Below are 19,513 nucleotides of genomic sequence, written 5' to 3' on the forward strand. Positions count from 1 at the left end.
GCCCGGGGAGCGGGAGCCACACGGACCCGGCACTCGGAGGACGGAACCGGAAGTTCCGGGGCCGGAGGGCGGGGGCTACGGCGGGGCGCGCGCTGGGCGGCTTCCGGCTCAGGTGCGGGAGGCGCGGGCCTCGGGGTCCCGGCTACGGCGGACGCGGGTTCGGTGGGTGCCCCATTTAGGTACCTGCGGGCCTTCTGCGTCATGGGGTCCCCACACCTCGGAAGCATGCAGCTCCCCCAAACTGAGGATCCAGAATTGAGGGCGGCGGGGTGCGGGACCCGGCGGGCAAGGAGCGGTTGGGCTGGACGCTCAACCTTCTGGAAAGTTCCAGGCCAAGTCGGTATGGGCGTGCACTTCTGTGGCCCAGACAGACTGGCCTCGAACTCTCGATCCTCCTGCCTCAGCCTCCCCAGGGCCGGGATTATAGGCGTGCACTACCACACTTGCCCGACACCTGGTTTTTTTCAATGGGCCTGGCTGGTGTTTCTGATTTAGAGCCCCCCACAAATGATCATCTGACATTGCTCGACTCACCTCTAATTCTTCGTCTTCAAATTAAGCCGACACTTCAGAACCGGACCATGGAAGGCCAACCCCTGGTGGTGTCCAAGCAGAAGACGGAAGTGGTCTGCGGGGTCTCCACGCAGGTGGTCTGCACCGCCTTTAGCAGCCACATCCTGGTGGTGGTGACTCAGTTCGGGAAGATGGGGACATTGGTCTCCCTGGAGCCCAGCAACGGGGCCAGCGACATCAGCAAGCCACTGCTCACCACCAAAGTCCTCCTCGGGCCAGACGAGGTAAAGAGGTGGGGAAGGGCCGTGGGAAGGCTGGAAGGCCTCTGGTCTGTGGTCCCTAGGCTCAGATTAGAGCTGATGGGGGGTGTTACACGGAAGGTGTCAGGGGTTTAAATGCAACATGCTGGTCACTGTGTTTATGCCTGCTGTGTGGGGTGCATGGTTGGGCTCTGTCCCATACCCACCCAATGGTTTAGTGGTGGAGTGGGAAGCCAGCTGGGTCCCTGGGAAGCTGTAAGCAGAATGTCAGGGGTAGGGGCGTGGCGCAGGGGGTGGAGCACCTGCCTGGTGAGCAGGAGGCCATGAGTTCAAACCCCAGTACTGCTGGAAAGAGAAAATGGAGTGTCACAGCAGTGTCTCCTCCCCCGTTGTTCCCTTAGCCCCTCATCCACGTCTTCGCCAAGAACCTGGTTGCATTTGTGTCTCAAGAAGCAGGGAACAAAGCAGTCCTCCTGGCCATGGCCGTGAAAGACAAGAGCATGGAGGGGCTGAAGGCCTTGAAGGAGGTGATCCGGGAGTGCCAGGTGTGGTGAGCAGAGTGGAGCCAGGCAGGGGAGCTCACTCTCCTCCACAGGTCATGGAGACCCCAGCTGTGGGTGCTGGCACCGTATGGAGCAGGAGCTTTGTGTGGCAGCCTTTTGCCCTTGGATCCAGAAGAAACAGTACTGCCTGGGCAGGCGCTGGCTGCCCGGTGACCATGGCGATGGGTGGCGGCCACGCCTGGGGCATTGGACATGGAGTGGTGGCTCTCGTGGCTACATGTGTTCCATGGAAAGCTCAAGGCCGTTCATGACTCACAACCCTGTGTGCAGTAGCACTTGGGATATATATATATTTTTTTTTTTTTAATAGAAAATAAATATGGATTTCTAAAATCCTTCCTTGGCCTTAGTAACCCTGAAATGTGGCCATCATGGGGGGCGTGGCTGCAAAAGCAAAATAGAAGTCCAGCTGCCTGGATGGGTGGAGTCCCAGCACTGGTCCCACCCACCGCCTGGACAGGGCGAGTCCAGCTGGCTTCTGCCCGCTGGCACCTCACTCATGAACCCCACTTCTGATGAGCTGGCTGTGGACCTGTCCCTGCCACTTCCTGTGCAGTACACAGCCCAGGCCTTGAGAACCCCGTTGGGGGGGAAGGGGGACGCATCCATGGAAGGAGCAGCGTGCAGAAGATCAGGTGCAGGACAGGCTTGGTGCAGGCAGCACCACAGGGGCCTTGCCAAGGCACGGCTGGGCGTGACGTCCATGCTGAGGGGCAGGTGGCAGAGGGCTTGCATGTTGAGACAGCTGGATGATCCTGAGCTCAGCAGGGAGCTGGAAAGGTTCTGAGTCAAGTTAAATCTGCCCCTTTTTTGTTTTTGTTGGTACTGGAATTTGAACTCAGGGCCTTGCCCTTGGCGTTCTACCACTTGAATCATACCTCAACCCTGTTTGGTTTGGTTCTTTTTTTAAATAGAGTCTCACATTTATACTTAGGCTGTCTCAGACTGTGATTCTTCTATTTGTGTCTCCCACATAGCTGAGTGATAGACACGCGCTACCTGTCTTGTTGATTAAAATGAGGTCTTGCTAAGGTTTTTGTTCAGACTGGCCTCAAACTGCAGTCCTGATCTCTGCTGCCTCAGGAGCTGGAATTACAGTCATGGGTCACTCAACCTAATGTGAACCTGCACTTCAGAAATACTTTCCATCGGGCTGGGAATGAAGTTCAGTGGTAGAGTGCTTGCCTTGCATACATGAAGCCCTGGATCTGATTCCTCAGTACCACATAAGCAGAAAAAGCCAGAAGTGGTGCTGTGGCTTAAGTGGTAGAGTGCTAGCCTTGAGCTGAAGACCTGAGGGATAGCGCCCAGGCCCAGTTCAAGCCCCACGACTGACAAAAAAAAAAAAAAGAAATACTCCCCATAGCTGGACGCTGGTGGCTCACGCCTGTAATACTAGCCACTCAGGAGGCTGAGATCTGAGGATCACAGTTCAAACCAGCCCTTTCAATGTCCACCAGAAAACTGAAAGTGGTGCTGTGGCTCAAGTGAAGGAGGACTAGCCTTGAGCTGAATTGCTCAGGGACAGCACCCAGGCCCAGAGTTCAAGCCCCATGACCGACAACAACAACAACAAAAAATACTCCCCATACATGTCAGCAAGATCTGGTTGGAGCCAGGGTCAGATTTGTCTCCTCACGGTGAGCCTGTGGGGGGCTGGGCCTCTGCAGAGCAGCAGACTGGCTCTCCCGCATGCCTCAGCCAGGGACACCCCCTCCCATATAGTACCCCCAGGGCTCACCCTAGCAGCTGTCACCTTTTACAGGACTTGGACCCAGGAAGAAGGGAAGGTCGGGAGCAGGGTTCATAGCGCTCCCAGAGGAGAAGAAGGCAATGATGGTGACCATGGCCTGGGGCTGGGGGCCACCCGCAGGGGACCAGCTTGAATGAATGCTTTACCGAGGGACGGGGTAAGGCCTGTCTGTGTCTCCTGTCAGCCTATAATTATTCACCATCTGATGATCAGGATTTCGTCTGCAAAGCCGAGGTTCCCCTAGCTTACTAGGTGGGGAAACCAAGTTAGCAGGACTCAAATCCAAGTCCAAGTTCAGGTATTCAGCATCAGTTTAATCTAATTCTACATGGGTGCTGTGATCCAACCAGCTCCCACGCACGCTGTGACCTGCTTGGCCTTTGCCACCACTGCTCCTCACAACTAGGCTTCAGATGGAGAAACTGAGGCTCGCAGAGGTCACACAGTACTCCCAAGCAGAGGACCTGGGATTGGAGCTCATCAGCAGCTTGTCTCTCACTCATTGCCCCGGTCCATGCCAGGGACAGCTACAGAAGGTCACAGTCCACACAGCACCATGTTCGGTCCAGGCCCTGGTAATGGTCCAGCCTTTATTTGGGGACTACTAAGAGCCAGATCTGGTGGGCCTGGGCCACCTCCCTGGGTCCCCAGTCTAGGCAGGTGGTGCAGGCACTTAAGGCCCAGGAACATGGAGGCATTGGCCTAGAGATGCCCCAGGGCAGGTGGTGGCCCAGGACGGCAATGGGCAGCTTTGCCCTGTGGTATTTACCTGGCCCCACAGCCCTGAGGCTGCCAGCCTGCAAGGTAGCACTGAAACTGACCTGCCGATGAACCCAGGCTCCGAGGGCTATAAGTCACACTAAATTACATCTGCCCAAAGCTGTTCCTTAGCTGTAGAAATAAAATTAGACTGCCCGGGCTGTGGTGGCTCACGCCTGTAATCCCAGCTACTCAAGAGGCTGAGATCTGAGGCTCGCAGTTCAAAGCCAGCCCAGTCAGGAAAGTCCATGAGACTTTTTTTTTTTTTTTTTTTTTAACCAGTCCTGAGGCTTGAACTCAGGTCCTGGGCACTGTCCTTGAACTTGTTTTACTCAAGGCTAGCACTCTGCCACTTGAGCCTCAGCACTACTTCCAGCTTTTTCTGTTTATGTGTACTGAGGAATGGAACCCAGGGATTCATGCATGCTAGGCAAGCACTCTAAAACTAAGCCACATTCCTAGCCTTTTTTCTTTTTGTCTGGGGGGTGGGGGTGGGAGGTAAGGATAGGGGTGGAGGTGAGGAGGGGAGAGGGCTTGAATTCAGGGCCTGGCATTGTCCCTGAGCTCTTTCATTCAAGGCTAGCACTTGAACCACTTGAGCCACAGGGCCACTTGCAGTTTTCTGGTGGTTAATTTTAGATAAGAGTCTCACAAACTTACCTGCTTGGGCTCCCTTTGAACCGTGATCCTCAGATTTCAGCCCCCTGAATAACTGGGATTATAGATTAGAGCCACCAGCACCTGGCTGTGAAACTCATCTCCAATTAATCAGCAAAAAGTAGAGCTGTGACTCAAGTGGTAGAATGCTAGCCTTGACAAAAAAGTTCAGGGACAGCATCCAGGCCCTGAGTTGAAGCCCTAGGACACACACACACACACACACACACACACACAAGCCAGGACAGCATCCAGGCCCTGAGTTGAAGCCCTAAGACACACGCACACGCACACACATCCAGGCCCTGAATTGAAGCCCTAGGACACATACACCAAGCCAGGACAGCATCTAGACCCTGAGTTGAAGCCCTAGGACACACACACACACCCAAGCAGGCAGCAATGGCTCACACCTGTAGTTCTAGCCACTTGAGATCAAGAGGGTAGACATTCAAGGCTAGCCTAGGCAGAAATGTCTATGACACTCTTATCTCCAGTTAACTAGGAAATGCTGGTCTGGAGATGTGGGTTCAAGTGGTAGAACAGGGGCTGAGAATGTGGCTTAGTGGTAGAATGCTTGCCCAGCATGTATGAAGCCCTTGGTTTGATTCCTCAGTACCACATTAAAAAAAAAAAAAATTGGTAGCAAGACCCTGAGTTCAGACCCTGTTGCCAAGCCCAACATGCTGGTGTCTGGGAAGGGGCCCTGGGAAAGACAGAAGCCAGGACAGAAGGAAAGGCGGGAGTCAGGCACTTCACAGACCCTGCCCTGCCACCTGCCACCTCTGCCCTCCTCCAGCACTCCACGGCCACTGGAAAAACTGGTGTTACACGTGGGGTCCTTGCCAAGGCCTACACCTCCAGCTGCTTCCAGAGATCCACCCTGCCGCCCACCCCACAGCCTGGAAGCCCTGGTGCTCAGCCCACCGAAGGCACTGGGCAGTCACATGAGCCCTGTGGCCCAAGCTGGACAGGCATCTTACCCTGAGCCTCCAGATCCCAAACAGGCAAAGGAGGAAGAGGAGCCTCATAGAGGCAAGGCTGCAGGACATCACCCCCTCCCCACCCCGCTTCACCCCGGTGTGTGAGTGACTGGGCCCAGGGCCGAATGCTGAGCCCCTCACCCAGGGCCACAAATCCATTCTGACCTCTGCCACTGTAAGGCACGAGCAGGAGGCCCCTGGGGTTAGGCAGGGAAGGAATGACAGTCCCCAGAATCTGGGCCTGGGGATGGCAGAGGGTGTGGTGGGGGCGTGGTTTGGTGGGGCTGAATGGGAGGAGCTCCTGGCTGGGCCTGGGCAGGGCCAGCCCTCAGCAGCAAGTGTCTGAGGGACCCAGGCTATTCCAAGGCTGGCTAGTGAGGGCTAGGGACACACCGTGGTGGCCCTCCTTTGGCCCCTCTCCCAGGCCCAAAGGCTCTGGACCTGTCCTGTCTGGAAAACCAAGCTGCCCAGTGAATCCTGCCAGTGGCCTGGAGCCCCCAGCGAGGTGAGTTAGGGTATGAGCATGTCTGGGGGGCTTTACATGGGACCCATGTCCATGCTGGGACCCTGCAACTCCAGCAGGGGGAGTGGAATCCTGGATTTAAATTTCTTTTTAATCTGGGCATTCAACTCCTCGCCGCCCCCAGCTCTCTCTGGGGGGCCTTAGGGAGCCACTGATTCCCACCGAAGGGCCCACGCTCTGGCCGGGTGGCACCCATGTCCTGGTAGAAAGTCCCAGGCCCACACCCAAGGCTGGCAGCATGCTGTGGGGCAGAGGCGGGCAGAGGCAGGCCTTGGCAGGTTCTCTGTGGAGCTGGAGGGAGGGCCCGCCGACTAGACTGGAGAGCCCAGCGGTCCCGTGTCACCACGCTGGCCTGCACTTGGTCTGGGGCCACTGGGTACAAACAGAGCCATTAGTACAAGGGCCAGAAGCCAAGAGAGACCACCCAGACTTCCCTGGTCTGCCAGACACCAGACACCTGGGCTCTGAGTCACAGGGGTCCCTGCTGGCACCTGTACCCCAGAATCCTTCAGACACCAGGAAGACAGCAGGTGACAGCCAACCTTGTCTCTGTCCTGATCTGCCCAGCCACACATGGAGGCTTAGATTGCCTGGGGAAACTGAGGCATGGGTTGGTGTAGAGGATGCCCAAGTCCCAGGGTCCTTCCTTCCCCCCCCCCCAAAAAAAAGCCAGCATCTGTCCTGTCTTCAGAGAGCTACAACCTGTCCCTGGTGGGGAGCGGATCTTGGCTACCAGGAGGCTATGCTACCTTGGCTGCCCATGGCTGTGGCCTCACCTCCAGTACGAGCAGGCTGCTGGGGATAGGAGCCCCAGGTCTGGAGCTGGAAAGAGACCCAGAGGGAGGGTGTCAGTGGTTCCAGGCCCCCCAGGACAGAGGACAGCCCGGCTAGACTCCTCACCCTGGGCATTCATAATCTGCACACTCGTGGGAAGAATGAACTGGTAGCTCACACCTGTAATCCTAGCTAGTCAGATTATTATTCAGGATCTGAGGATCTTAGTTCCAAGCTGGTCTGAGCAGGAAAGTCCATGAGACTCTTATCTCCACTTACACACCAAAGAGCCAGAAGTGGAGCTCAAGGACAGTACCCAAGTCCCGAGTTCAAGACACACACACACACACACACACACACACACGCACACGCATGCGCACGCGCACACACACACACACACACACACACACACACACACTGTTCTGAAAGGGGCAGGGCAGCCTACACTTCCTCTCCCACTGCCACACCCTTGTGCCTGTGCCTCTGGCCTGACTCCTTGGCCTTGACCAGCAGGGCGCCCTTGTCATTTCCCATCCTGCCAAACCCAGGGCATGGGTGATAGCTAGGTCTGGGCTATGGCATTGGCTGAGACATAAACCTTATCACCAGTGCCGCTGCCTACCGTGCTGATCCCTGTCTGCAGGACAGGAAGCCAGCCAGTGGGCCTGCTCACCAGCCAGAATGTCAGCGTGCCCGGCAGGTGCTGCCCAGTCCCTGTGGAGGACATGCATCTTGGCTGAGGGCAGGCCGCTTGGGCTGGAGGGCCTCTTGGGGCCGAGGGGCACTGCAGAGGAGGGGTGAGGGCGCCAGCTGGGGGAGGTTCTGTCACAGCTTGTCCAGTGCCAGCAGCAGACCTGCCCATGAGGGGAAATGCAGGTGTCCCTCTGGGGCTTGCTGGGCCAGCCGACAGGGACTCTAGTCTCCTGGCCACAGTAAACAGTGGTCAGAGGCCCCGCTGCGGGGATGGATCTGGGCAGGCAGGTCTGTCCTGTGGGCCCGATCAAGGTCCCTGCCAGGGAAATCAGGTCCAGCCTGCCCAGTAGCCTCTCCTGAGTGGGTGTGGACTGTGGCACCTGCCTCTGGGCGAGGCCATAGAACAGGTGGGGAGAGCCAGCCTCCTTCCTGCCTCCTTGGGGACAGTCTTGAACCCTCCCTTATCTCCCCTGGGGGCTAGAATGGGGATTCTGTGCAGGGGTGCCAGGGGATGTGAGAGTCAGACATGACCCCTCCCCTCCTGACCCGTCTACTGCTGCATCCACCGTAGGGCAGCGAGGCCAAGCCCCGGCTGGGAGGGGTCCTTGCCAAGCACACACAAGCCCTGGGGTTCCGTTCCTAGTACTACAAAAACAAAGTGCTTGAAACGAACAACCAACCTGTCTCTCTGCCAAGGCAGGCAGCTACTTGGCCATCTGGTGTCCACAGGTGGGAGCAATTGGGAGCCAGCTGCTTGTCCACAGACAGCCTGGGAGGGATAGAGTGTCCCCAGGGAGGGGCCAGCCTGGCTCCTCCCCCTCCCTCCCTTCCTTCCGCCCTCCGCCCCTCGGGAGCTCAGGTGGCCCCTGGCCAGGTGAGGCCTTGGCCGCCAGGCCCGGTACAGCCCTCCAGATAACGGCTTCGCTCCACCCCCACACCGGCTGCCAGTGGGGGCCACGTGGCCACGGGAATGACCAGCCAGGCCTTCCCAGAGGCCGGGCCTCCCCAGGCTGAAGCTAGGAGTTTCCTGCCCACGGAGGTAGGCACTGGGCCCTCTGGCTGCCAGCTAGAGCCTCGTAAGGACAGACAAGGCATGGGGGAGAGGAAGGGACGGGCGGGTGTCAGGGTCAGGGACACAGGGACAAGGTGATGCTGGGCTGGCACGGTGGGTGGGCTGAGCCCCTCCTGTTTGCTAGAGGCTTCTCTCCAGACCCCTGGCTAGGCAGGATGGACAGGAGGCCCCCAGCCCTGGCCCAGGGCTATTCTTTGGAAGTTTGGTTTCTTTGGGGCTGGGGCTGGGGGTTGGGTCAAGGGAAGGATGGTGGAGAGGGGTCCCCAGGACCCAAGGTCCTGAGGTCTGAGTTCAGGAAGCTGAGCCCCTTTGGGCAGAAAGGGACCCAAGGGGTCCTGTGCTTTGACTTTGACTGGGGTCAGGGTAGCGTTTGTGTTTGGGAGATAGTCACACCCCAGTTTCTCCAGCAGCACAAATGCCCATGCAGGAGGGGGGAAGGGAGGGGGCGGGGCTGACAGAAGGTGGTCAGGCAGAGACCTGGCCCCACATAGGGGCGGAGGCTTAGCAGAGGGCACCGTCTGGCAGAGCCCTCTTCCAGGGCCCCTACACGGCTCAGCCCCCACGCACTCTCCCTCCTAGGGCCCAGCCCTGCACAGCCCTGCCCTGCTCCTTGGCCCTTCACCCCTCCCAGTTCTGCCCTCCCGCACTTCTCCAGATGAGTAATGCCTCTGGGCTCCTGGAATCAGCCGGAGTACCCCTGGCATCCTCCACCTGGCCACAGCCCAGCGCCCCCCCAGCCATGCCTACAGTGCCAGCCGGGCCACAGATGGCCCGCGTGGAGAACGCGTCCCAGGGAGCCCCACGGCTCTTCCTTACCACCGCGCTGGCCAGAGGCGTCTCAGGAGTCTTCGTATGGACAGCCCTGGTGCTCACCTGCCACCAGGTAAGCCCCTGACCTGAGCCTCTGGAGGCCCGATGTCCAAGGGACACTGGCCCGGCTGGAGCAGAGGAGAGGTACCCAGGGCCTCGGCAGTGGTGTCAGCCTGGGGTTCAGGAAACAGGAGGGGGCCGGGCTTCAGGACAGGCCCATGGGAGCCAGGCCTGCAGGGGGCAGGTGCCAGCTGAGCACTACCTGAGGTCAGCAATGGGGATCTATTTCACAGACAGGATCACTGAGGCCAGAGAGACCCCCGACCCCAAGTTCTTTCTTAGGCTCATGTAGAAGGGCCTTCTCCCTCATGGGTGCAGCCTCCCAGAGAAAAGCTTTTGCTCTGTGGGGAACGTCAAGCTGGAAACAGAAAGGAATTAGGGGGGACGGGGGGGGGGGGCTGGAGGTCAGGGAGCTGGGAAGCAGGGCTAGCTTGTGGGCACAATGCCCCCGAGGGGGCTGCCCTCCCTCATCTCCTCACATGGGACAGAAGCCACATCCTGAGTGCCCCCCACAGACTGAGCATGCATCAACTGGGGGGCTGCAGGTCAAGAAGGGCCAATGTGTGTGTGTGTGGGGGGGGGGGGATAGTCTGCCTGAGCTCCAAAGCTGGGTGTGGAGGCTGGGGCAGGTTTAGGGCCCTGAGCTTTTGCCGGGATACACAGGGGCGGGGCAGGTGTCCCCAGGAGGCTGCGGTAGGCATGGCACTTGCACTTGGGGCTGGCAGCAGGGTAGGGGGTGCTGGGAGGGTGGGAGGGGGAGGGCTGGTGTTTCCTCTGAGATGGCCCTGGGTGCCAAAGCCGATGTAGATGGACAGATGGGCCCAGGGCAGGCGCCACCTGGGGGCAGGCAGCCCAGTATCCGGGACAGGCAGCGAGAGCAGTCAGCCCCCCTGTGAGCCATGCATGTCCAGACAGGACCTCAACGCTCAGGACGGAAGGGGGACCCAGGCAGCCCCTGGGCCCATAGAGCAGGGGTAGAGCTGCAGACAGAGGTAGCATGAGGCCAGCCTTCCTCCCCAAGCAGTGGGAGGGGGGGGCTGGCATTGTGGGGGTCCCAGGACCTCCTGTCCTCAAGCTAAGCCCCCACCTAGTGTGAGGAGACACCACACCAGCCACTCTTTTAAGAGCCTGGCCTGTGAGAGATGGGGGTTTGACACCTTGCTTTACTATTGAGAAAATGGAGGCTAGAGAGGGAGTAGCTTCGCAAGGTCACACACCAGGTGGTGCCAGCCCTAGAGAGGTCTCCCCTGGCAGCAGCAGGAGGGGGTGTGCCTGATAAAAACCTGGGCACTGATGCCAGCGGGCCTCTCCCCACCCACATACCACCCCTGTGCTCAGAGCCTGCCCTCCACCGCCTCCCCCAGAGCACACCTCCTCCTCCAGGAAGCCCTCCACACCTGTGCCCTGAACCCAGGACCTGTTCCCTGCTCTCTCCTGCCCCTGCTCCTGTTCTGCCATGACCTTGTAGAAAATGTGGAAAATCTGGGAAGGTTTAAAGCTTATGATCACACTATTTCACACAATCACGTTTACCAGGCATTTGTAGTGCACTGGGGGCCCTGCTTAGTTTGTCATCCTGGTTTGTTGTTGTTATTGTGGGGATTTGAACACAGGGCCTGGGCACTGGCCCTTAGCTCTTTTTTTTTTTTTTTTTGGTCAATCCTGGGGCTTGAACTCTGGGCCTGAGCGCTGTCCCTCAGCTCTTCAGCTCAAGGCGAGTGCTCTACCACTTGAGCCACAGCACCATTTCTGGTTTTCTGGTGGTTTATTGGAGATAAGAGTCTCACAGACTTTCCTGCCCAGGCTGGCTTTGAACTGCAGTCCTCAGATCTCAGCCTCCCAAATAGCTAGGATTACAGATGTGAGCCACCAGCGCCTGGCGAAGGTTGTTTTTCTTTTTTCGGTTGTGGGGTCTGAACTGTGGCCCTGGGCGCTGTCCCTCAGCTCTTCGGTTCAAGGCTAGCACTCTACCACTTGAGCCACAGCGCCACTTCTGGCATTTTCTGCTTATATGGTGCTAAGGAATCGAACCCAGGGCCTCATGCATGCAAGGCAAGCACTCTACCACTGAGCTACCTCCCCAGTCCCTGGCAAAGGTTATTTTTTAAAAATTCTGATTATATAGTTTCTAGGAGGGAGTAAAAGTCTAAAACCCTTCTCTGTTGAGAGCCAGCCTTCTCGGCGTGGATCTGCCTGTGTGTGGGCTGGGACGTGCCCCTGCCTTGGCCCCAGTGTGACACTTAGCAGGACTCAGGAGTCTGGTGGAATGAATGACTGAGTGTATTCGCTGCTGGAGTGTTGGCCAAGAGCACTGTCTCATGAGTTACAATGTGTTACATGCCTGAAAGTTACAGAAAGAATAGATCTGAGGCAGGGCACTGGTGGCTCATGCCTAATCTCAGCTACTCAAGGCAGAGAGCAGGAAGATCATGTTTGGTGGCCAAACCTGGCAAAAAGTTATAGAGACCCCATCTCAATCAGTAGCAGGGCACTATGGGCTGTGTACCTGTCATCTCAGCGATGGTGGAAAATGGAACTTGGAAGATTGTTGGCCAGCCCAGCCCAGTGCAAAAACTTTAAGATCCAAAATTTAAAAATGACCAGATAAAAAGGACTAGAGGCTGAGTACTGGTGGCTCATGCCTGTCATCCTAGCTACTCTGGAGGCTGAGATCTGAGGATTGCATTCAAAGCCAGCCCAGACTAGAAAGTCCTTGAGACTCTTATCTCTAATTGAAAACCAGAAGCGGAATTGTGGTTCAAAGTGGAAGAGAGCAGCCTTGAGCAAAAGAAGCTGAGGCATAGTGCCCAGGCCTTGAGCTCAAGCCTCAAGACTGGGACAAAAATAAATAAATAAGTAAGTAAATAAATAAATAAATAATAGAGGCATGTTTCAAGTGGTAGAGCCGCTTGCCTGTCTAGCAACTTGAAGCTCTGGTTCAAATTCTAAATACTGCCCCCACACCCCCCCCCCCCCCAAAAAAAGGTAACATTTTAGAGCTGGACACCTGTAGCTCACACCTTTAATTCTAGCTACTCAGGAGGCTGAAGTCTGAGTGTCAAGATTCAAAGCCAGCCAGAAGAGACAGCAAAAAGCTGGAAGTGGGGCTGGGAATGTGGCTCAGTGTTAAAGTGCTTGCCTAGCATGCATGAAGCCCTGAGTTCAGATACAGAAACAGAAACAGCCAGAAGTGGTGCTATAGCTCAAGTGGTAGAGTGCTAGCCTTGAGTGAAAAGGTGAAGTTAGAGTGCAAGGTCCTGAGTTCAAGTCCTAATACTGGCAAACACACACACACACACACACACACATTTTTAAGCCAGGTATGGTGGTTCAGGTCTTTTAAACCCAGCACTCAAGAGATTGAGGCAGGGCTGGGAAGGTGGCTCAGTGGTAGAGCACTTGCCTTGCATGCATGAGGCCCCTAGGTTGGATTCCTCAGCACCACATAAGCAGAAATATGCTGGAAGTGGTGCTGTGGCTCAAGTGGTAGGGCACTAACCTTGAGCTGAAGAGCTGAGGACAGCACCCAGGCCCAGAGTTCAAGACCCACAACCGACAAAAAAAAAATACAACTTATCACAAAAGCTGGTGAGCATGTTTAGTGCTATTAGTTGACTTGATTTAACTCTCTGCATATGTCTGCAAAACCTTGGGTTGAACATTGTTGCCATATAACATTTTTTTGGGGGGTCCTGTCATGGGGCCTGCACTCTGGGCCTGGGCGCTGTCCCTCAGCTCTTCAACTCAAGGCTAGCGCCCTACCACTTGAGCCACAGCACCACTTCCGGCTTTTTTTGTTTTGCTTATGTGGTGCTGAGGAATCGAACCCAGGGCCTCAGGCATGCAAGGCAAGCGCTCTACCACTGAGCCACCTTCCCAGCCCCATCATATAACATTATTGGTTAATTAGGAGTAAGTTTTTCTGTTTTGTTGTTGTTGTTGTTGATCCTTGGTCATGGGGCTTGAACTCGGGGCCTTGGCACTGATCCTGAGTGTTTTCCCTTAAGGCTAGTGCTTTACCACTTTGAGTCACAGCACCACTTCCAGTTTTTTCTTATGATTAATTGGAGATAAGAGTTTTATAGACTTGCCTGCCCAGGCTGGCTTTGAACCTCAATGCTCAGATCTCAGCCTCCTGAGTAGCTAAGATTACAGGCATGAGCCACCAGCAAGCACCCTACTAGAGTAAGTTTTTAAGCTGGGTGCAGTAACACATGCTTATAATTCTAGCATTCAGAAGGCTGAAGCAGGAGGATGAAAGATGGCGATTTCAAGGCCAGCCTGAGCTTCATAGTGAGATCCTGTCTCATTAAGCAAAAAAAAAATTGTTGGTTGTGGGGCTTGAACTCAGGGCCTGGGCGCTGTCCTTGAGTCTCTTTGTGGTGCTCAAGGCTAGCACTCTACCACTTGAACCACAGCGCCACTTCCAGTATTTGAGTGGTTAATTGGAGAAAAGAGTCTCATGGGGACTTTTCTGCCCAGGTTGGCTTTGAACTGCAATTCTCAGATCTCAGCCTCCTGAGTAGCTTGGATTACAGGTATGAACCACCAGTGCCTGGCTAAAAAAAATTTTTTTTTTTTTTGTCAGTCATGGGGTTTGAACTCTAGGAATGGGCTCTGTCCCTCAGCTCTTCAGCTCAAGGTGAGCACTCTACCACTTGAGCCACAGCACCACTTCTAGTTTCTGGTGGTTTATTGGAGTTAAGAGTCTCACGGAGGGCCGGGCGCTGGTGGCTCACGCCTGTAATCCTAGTTACTCAGGAGGCTGAGATCTGAGGATCGCGGTTCAAAGCCAGCCCGGGCAGGAGAGACCGTGAGACTCCTATCTCCAATAAACCACCAGAAAACCGGAAGTGGCGCTGTAGCTCAAGTGGTAGAGCGCTCGCCTTGAGCTGAAGAGCTGAGGGACAGCGCCCAGGCCCAGAGTTCAAGCCCCACGACCGACAAAAAAAAAAAAAAAAAGAGTCTCACGGAGGGGCTGGGAAGGTGGCTCAGTGGTAGAGCGCTTGCCTTGCATGCCTGAAGCCCTGGGTCCGATTCCTCAGCACCACATAAGCAAAAAAAGAAAAAAGCTGGAAGTGGCGCTGTGGCTCAAGTGGTAGAGTGCTAGGCTTGAGCTGAAGAGCTGAGGGACAGTGCCCAGGCCCAGAGTTCAGGCCCCACAACCGGACCCGCCCCCCCCCCCAAAAAAAAAAGAGTCTCATGGACTTTCTTGCCGGAGCTGGCTTTGAACCATGATCCTCAGATCTCAGCCTCCTGAGTAGCTAGGATTACAGGTGTGAACCACCAACACCCAGCTTAAGAGGCTAGGGATGTAGGTCAGTGATAGAGCTGTGTGTGTGTGTGTGTGTGTGTGTGTGTGTGTGTGTGTGAGATCTGTGCTAGTAAGGTTAAAACTCAGGGTTCTATGCTTGCTAGGCAGGACTCTATCACTGAGCCACTCCTCCACCCATTGGGGTTTTTTTGGTTGTTGTTGATCGTGGGGCTTACCCATTGTTTTGTTGATGGTGGTCATGAGGTTTGAACTCAGGGCCTGGGCACTGTCCCTGAGCTTTTTGTTGTTGTTGTTCAAGGCTCGTGCTCTTCCACAGCTCCACTTCCGGTTTTCTGGTGGTTCATTGGTGATAAGAGTCTCACGGACTTTCCTGCCTGGGCTGGCTTTGAACTGCTATCCTCAGATCTCAGCCTCCTGAGTAGCTAGGATGACAGGCCTGAGCCACAAACTCCCAGCTTCAGCCTTTACACACATAAAAAAAAGTCTGGTTATTTTTTGAGATAGGGTCTTGATTTTTGCCTAGTCAGCTTGGGCTACAATCTTCCTGGTTAACACTTTCCACAATAGCTGGTGGTGTGACAGACATATATTAACACAGCCGATGGTTGGGATAGGGGAGTCTCACTAACTTTTTGCCCAGACTGGGCCTCAAATCACAATCCACTCAATTGCTATCTCTGGAGTAGGTAGGATTACGTGTGTAAACTACAGCGCCTGGCTACAAATATGCTTGTATGTATTAAGTATATATGTAATTATATATATATATATTACAGTTATATGATTGCAATAGAAAAATATTTATTTTTGTCATTGTAATGAGTGTGTTCACTGCAGAAAACTAAGAGATAGCTGGGCATGGTGTCACACACCTGTAATTCCAGCCTTCAAGAAACTGAGGCAGGATGATAGAGAATTTACAGCCAGTTGGGGCTGTATTTTTAGACTCTGCCAAGGGAGGGAGGGAGGGAGGGAGGGAGGGAGGGAGGGAAGGAGGGAGGGAGGAAGGAAGGAAGAAAGGAAGGAAGGAAGGAAGGAAGGAAGGAAGGAAGGAATAGAGGGAGGGAGAGAGGAAGGAGAGAATTAGGGAATATAGGAGAATGTGAGGCCTTGACAGCCAGAGGCTGGAAGTGCCACCCACTGCTACTTTCTTCCTGGGCTGGCACAGAATAGCAGGTGTGGCAGGGGCCAGTAGCTCTACCCAAACCCTCTGTGCTGGTCGCCTAGATCTACCTGCACCTGCGCTCCTACACAGTGCCTCACGAACAGCGCTACATCATTCGCCTGCTGCTCATCGTGCCCATCTATGCCTTCGACTCCTGGCTCAGCCTCCTCCTCCTGGGAGACCACCAGTACTACGTCTACTTTGACTCTGTGCGGGACTGCTATGAAGGTGCTGCCTATGTCTGGGTTGGCCTGGGGGGATGGCGGGGGACAGGAGGCTGTCCGCATAGGCCTGCTCCCCTGGCCAACCCCAGGGCACCTGGCCCTGCCAGCCCTACTGGGGTGGGGAGGCTGCCCAGAGGGATCAGTGTGAGTTAGGAGACTGTGGGGGGGAGGGGAGCTCTGAGCTATAGCTGTGACCTGGCCCCCCCTGAACCTCAGCTTGTACTCCCATAACATGGGAACCCCGGGTGTTGGGTAGGTCTGACAGAGTTGGCATGCGGGCCTCGGGCTCATGCCAGCCCCTCCGTCGCCCGGCAGCCTTTGTGATTTACAGCTTCCTCAGCCTGTGCTTCCAGTACCTAGGGGGAGAGAGTGCCATCATGGCGGAGATCCGTGGCAAGTCTATCAAGTAAGCCCCGCCCTGCCCCCCCCACTCCCCTCAGCCCCCCCTCCCCATCCCTCAGCCACTCTCTCCCCCAGGTCCAGCTGCTTCTATGGGACCTGCTGCCTCCGGGGCATGTCCTACTCCATTGGCTTCCTGCGCTTCTGCAAGCAGGTAAGGGGCTGTGCCCCTGTGTGCCCTCCCCCCCACCTCGGCCAGGCTGGTGCCAGCCCTGCCCACTGCTCCCCACTGTCCCCCACTATCCCCAGGCCACGCTGCAGTTCTGTATCGTGAAACCTATCATGGCTGTGACCACCATCATCCTCCAGGCGTTTGACAAATACCACGATGGGGACTTCAAGTAAGGAAGGGGGGGAGCAGGGAGGGTGCAGGCCTTCAGAGGCGGCGTTCCGCGTGGCCTCTTCCTCCTGGGGGCAGAGGAGGTCGTGGGTGGCTTCCTGACAGAGGAGACGGCAGTGCTGGTGAGGGAGGCCTGGAAGATTCCCCCACCTCCACCCCCACCCCCCGCCAATGCCTGCTTCCTCAGTGCTGTCCCAGGCCCTGGGCAGAGGACTGTCCCACCCAGAGGGGACAAAGCAGGCTGGTGACATCTATGGGGGTCATGGGCCACTCTGACCAGCAGTTCCTCTGGCCCAGTGTCCACAGCGGCTACCTGTACGTGACCCTTGTCTACAACACTTCCGTCAGTCTGGCCCTCTACGCCCTGTTCCTCTTCTACTTCGCCACCAGGGAGCTCCTGCGGCCCTTTGAGCCAGTCCTCAAGTTTCTCACCATCAAAGCGGTCATCTTCCTCTCCTTCTGGCAGGGTGTGTGGTCCCCATGGGGATGGGGACTGTCAATAGGTAGAGGGAAGATTATGGGGGGGGTGGGGTCAGCACACAGCAGCTTCTGGAGCCCTGGTCTCTGCCAGGCTTAGAGCTGGGAATGGAAGGGTAGACTTCGATGGCTGCCTGGCCTTTGCTCCTGCCAGCCTCAGGCCTGGGAGGAAACGCTAGCCAAGGTAAGAGCTGTGGCCTTTGCCTGAGTAACCTCGCCCATTCCCAGGGCTGCTGCTGGCCATCCTGGAGAGGTGTGGGGTCATCCCTGAGGTCCAGGCTATTGATGGCACCAGGGTGGGGGCAGGCACGCTGGCCGCGGGCTACCAAAACTTCCTCATCTGCATCGAGATGGTCTTCGCCTCCATTGCCCTGCGCTATGCCTTCACCTGCCAGGTGTACTCTGAGAAGAAAGAGCATTCACCAGGTAAGCCAGGCTTGCCAGCCAGAGTACCTGAATGCACCCCAGGGGTGGACACCTAAGCCAAGAGCAGGCAGGGGTCTCGGACCTCTGAGGGGCAGGGCTGGCATCCCTAGAAAGTGGGTGGTGTGGGTGTAGTCGCCCAGATTACTTGTCTCTCCCCGCCCCCCGCCCTGCCCCCAAAATCCCAGAGCCAGACATGTATCTCCCAGGGGAAGAGCCAGGTGCTGGTGGCTCACACCTGTAATCCTAGCTACCTAGGAGGCTAAGATCTAAGGATCAGGGTCCAAAGTCAGCCTGGGCAGAAAACCACATGAGATTCTCATCTCTAATTAACCAGAAAAAATAAATTAAAAAAATAAAAAAATTAAAAGTGAGAGAGAGAGACAGAGACACAGAGACAGAGAGAGACAAAGACAGAGACACAGACAGAGACACAGAGAGAGAAAAAGAGAGCGCGCGCAATCAGTTGGAGGCCCCTGGCTCAGTCTGAAGGCCAGGGTTATGTTTGAGGGACCAACCCTGCTAGCCAGGATCAGGGTGAATGGACATCCAAGGACCCCCAGCCCTGCCTGAGGTGGAGTTGAGAGGCAGAGTTGAGGGCTAAGTCTCCAGATAGAGTCTCCTAGGGGCTGGCTGGGGTCCATGGAGCCCCCCACCCACCGCTGTTCCGCCCTCAGGCCCCCCAGCCCCCATGCAGAGCATCTCCAGCGGCCTCAAGGAGACCATCAGCCCTCAGGACATCGTGCAGGATGCCATCCACAACTTCTCCCCAGCCTACCAGCAGTACACGCAGCAGGCCACGCATGAGGCCCCAGGTCCCGGCCACCCCGTACCTGGCACCCTCCCTGGTCTGGCCAGTAGCTCTGGAGGGAGCAGGAAGAGCCGAAATGTGGAGAAACGCATGCTGATCCCCTCGGACGACCTGTAGCGGGCCTCAGGGTCTGCGTGACCGGCTGAGGGCACAGGCTGCCCGGTCCTCTGGGGAAAAACAGGGTCCCCCACCCTCAACTCTCTTATCGAAGGTCCAGCCTACAAGGCCATGGAGACCTTTTCATACTGTGTCCAGTCAGGGGTCAGGGTGCCTATGGGCCACAGCATGGGAGAAGTCATCTGGGCATGCTAGATAGGCCTGAGGACCCACTGGGTACCTTGCCACAGACCTCAGGGGGGTCATTGAAAGGCTGGACATGAATGTGGCCAGGGGGTCACACATGGTATAATAGAGGATGGCCAAGTCTCAGGTCAGGGGCTGCAGGGAGAACTGGGTACCCAGCCTGACAGAGGGACCCAGTGCTGTAGACAGGAGGTGTGCCAAGCCTGGGTGAGGGCCCTGGGTGCATAGAGAAGCCCCCCCCCCCTCCACTCCAGCCACAGGAGCCTGGTGAGGTCCTGACCGGCATCCATCTGCACAGACCCGCTGCAGGCTGGCCTTCCAAGCACACTATCACCTCCCTGTGAGCTCTCCTTATTTATAGATAAACACCTTGAATTTTTTATTTTCTTATTTATTTATTTGGTCAGTTGTGGGGTTTGAACTCAGGGCTTGGGCGCTGTCCCTCAGCTCTTCTGCTCAAGGCTACTGCTCTACCACTTGAGCCACAGCACCACTTCTGGTGGTTAATTGGAGATGAGTCTCATGAACTTCACTGCCCCAGCTTAAACTGCAGCCCTCAGATCTCAGCCTCCTAAGTAGCTAGGATGAAAGGTGTGAGCCACTGGCGCTCAGCTACACCTTGGGTTTTCTTTTTTTTTTTTTTTTTTTTGTCGGTCGTGGGGCTTGAACTCTGGGC

The 19,513-nt window shown here is 56.1% G+C and overlaps 2 protein-coding genes across 3 annotated transcripts; both read left to right on the forward strand.

Moving 5' to 3' along the window:
- Positions 1 to 84: 84 nt before the first annotated feature.
- Positions 85 to 1,664, forward strand: Psmg3 (proteasome assembly chaperone 3). Its single transcript, XM_042686828.1, has 3 exons — positions 85 to 162; positions 561 to 797; positions 1,175 to 1,664. Exons 2-3 carry the CDS (start codon positions 582 to 584, stop codon positions 1,325 to 1,327), a joined length of 369 nt encoding a protein of 122 aa, XP_042542762.1. The 5' UTR covers positions 85 to 162; positions 561 to 581; the 3' UTR covers positions 1,328 to 1,664.
- Positions 1,665 to 5,943: 4,279 nt separating this feature from the next.
- Positions 5,944 to 19,191, forward strand: Tmem184a (transmembrane protein 184A). 2 transcript variants are annotated; one of them, XM_042686671.1, is made up of 9 exons: positions 5,944 to 5,993; positions 9,206 to 9,433; positions 15,923 to 16,088; positions 16,400 to 16,490; positions 16,562 to 16,637; positions 16,733 to 16,824; positions 17,121 to 17,290; positions 17,529 to 17,726; positions 18,401 to 19,191. In XM_042686671.1, the coding sequence occupies exons 2-9, from the start codon at positions 9,206 to 9,208 to the stop codon at positions 18,649 to 18,651; spliced, it is 1,272 nt and encodes a 423-aa protein (XP_042542605.1). In that variant the 5' UTR covers positions 5,944 to 5,993; the 3' UTR covers positions 18,652 to 19,191. The 2 variants fall into 2 exon arrangements, with proteins under 2 accessions (XP_042542605.1, XP_042542604.1); XM_042686670.1 differs by lacking the exon at positions 5,944 to 5,993 and adding an exon at positions 8,364 to 8,517.
- The last annotated feature ends 322 nt before the right edge of the window (positions 19,192 to 19,513 follow it).

Source organism: Dipodomys spectabilis, unplaced genomic scaffold (assembly GCF_019054845.1).
Source record: "Dipodomys spectabilis isolate Male_0828 unplaced genomic scaffold, ASM1905484v1 ptg000098l, whole genome shotgun sequence".
Lineage (NCBI taxonomy): Eukaryota > Metazoa > Chordata > Mammalia > Rodentia > Heteromyidae > Dipodomys > Dipodomys spectabilis.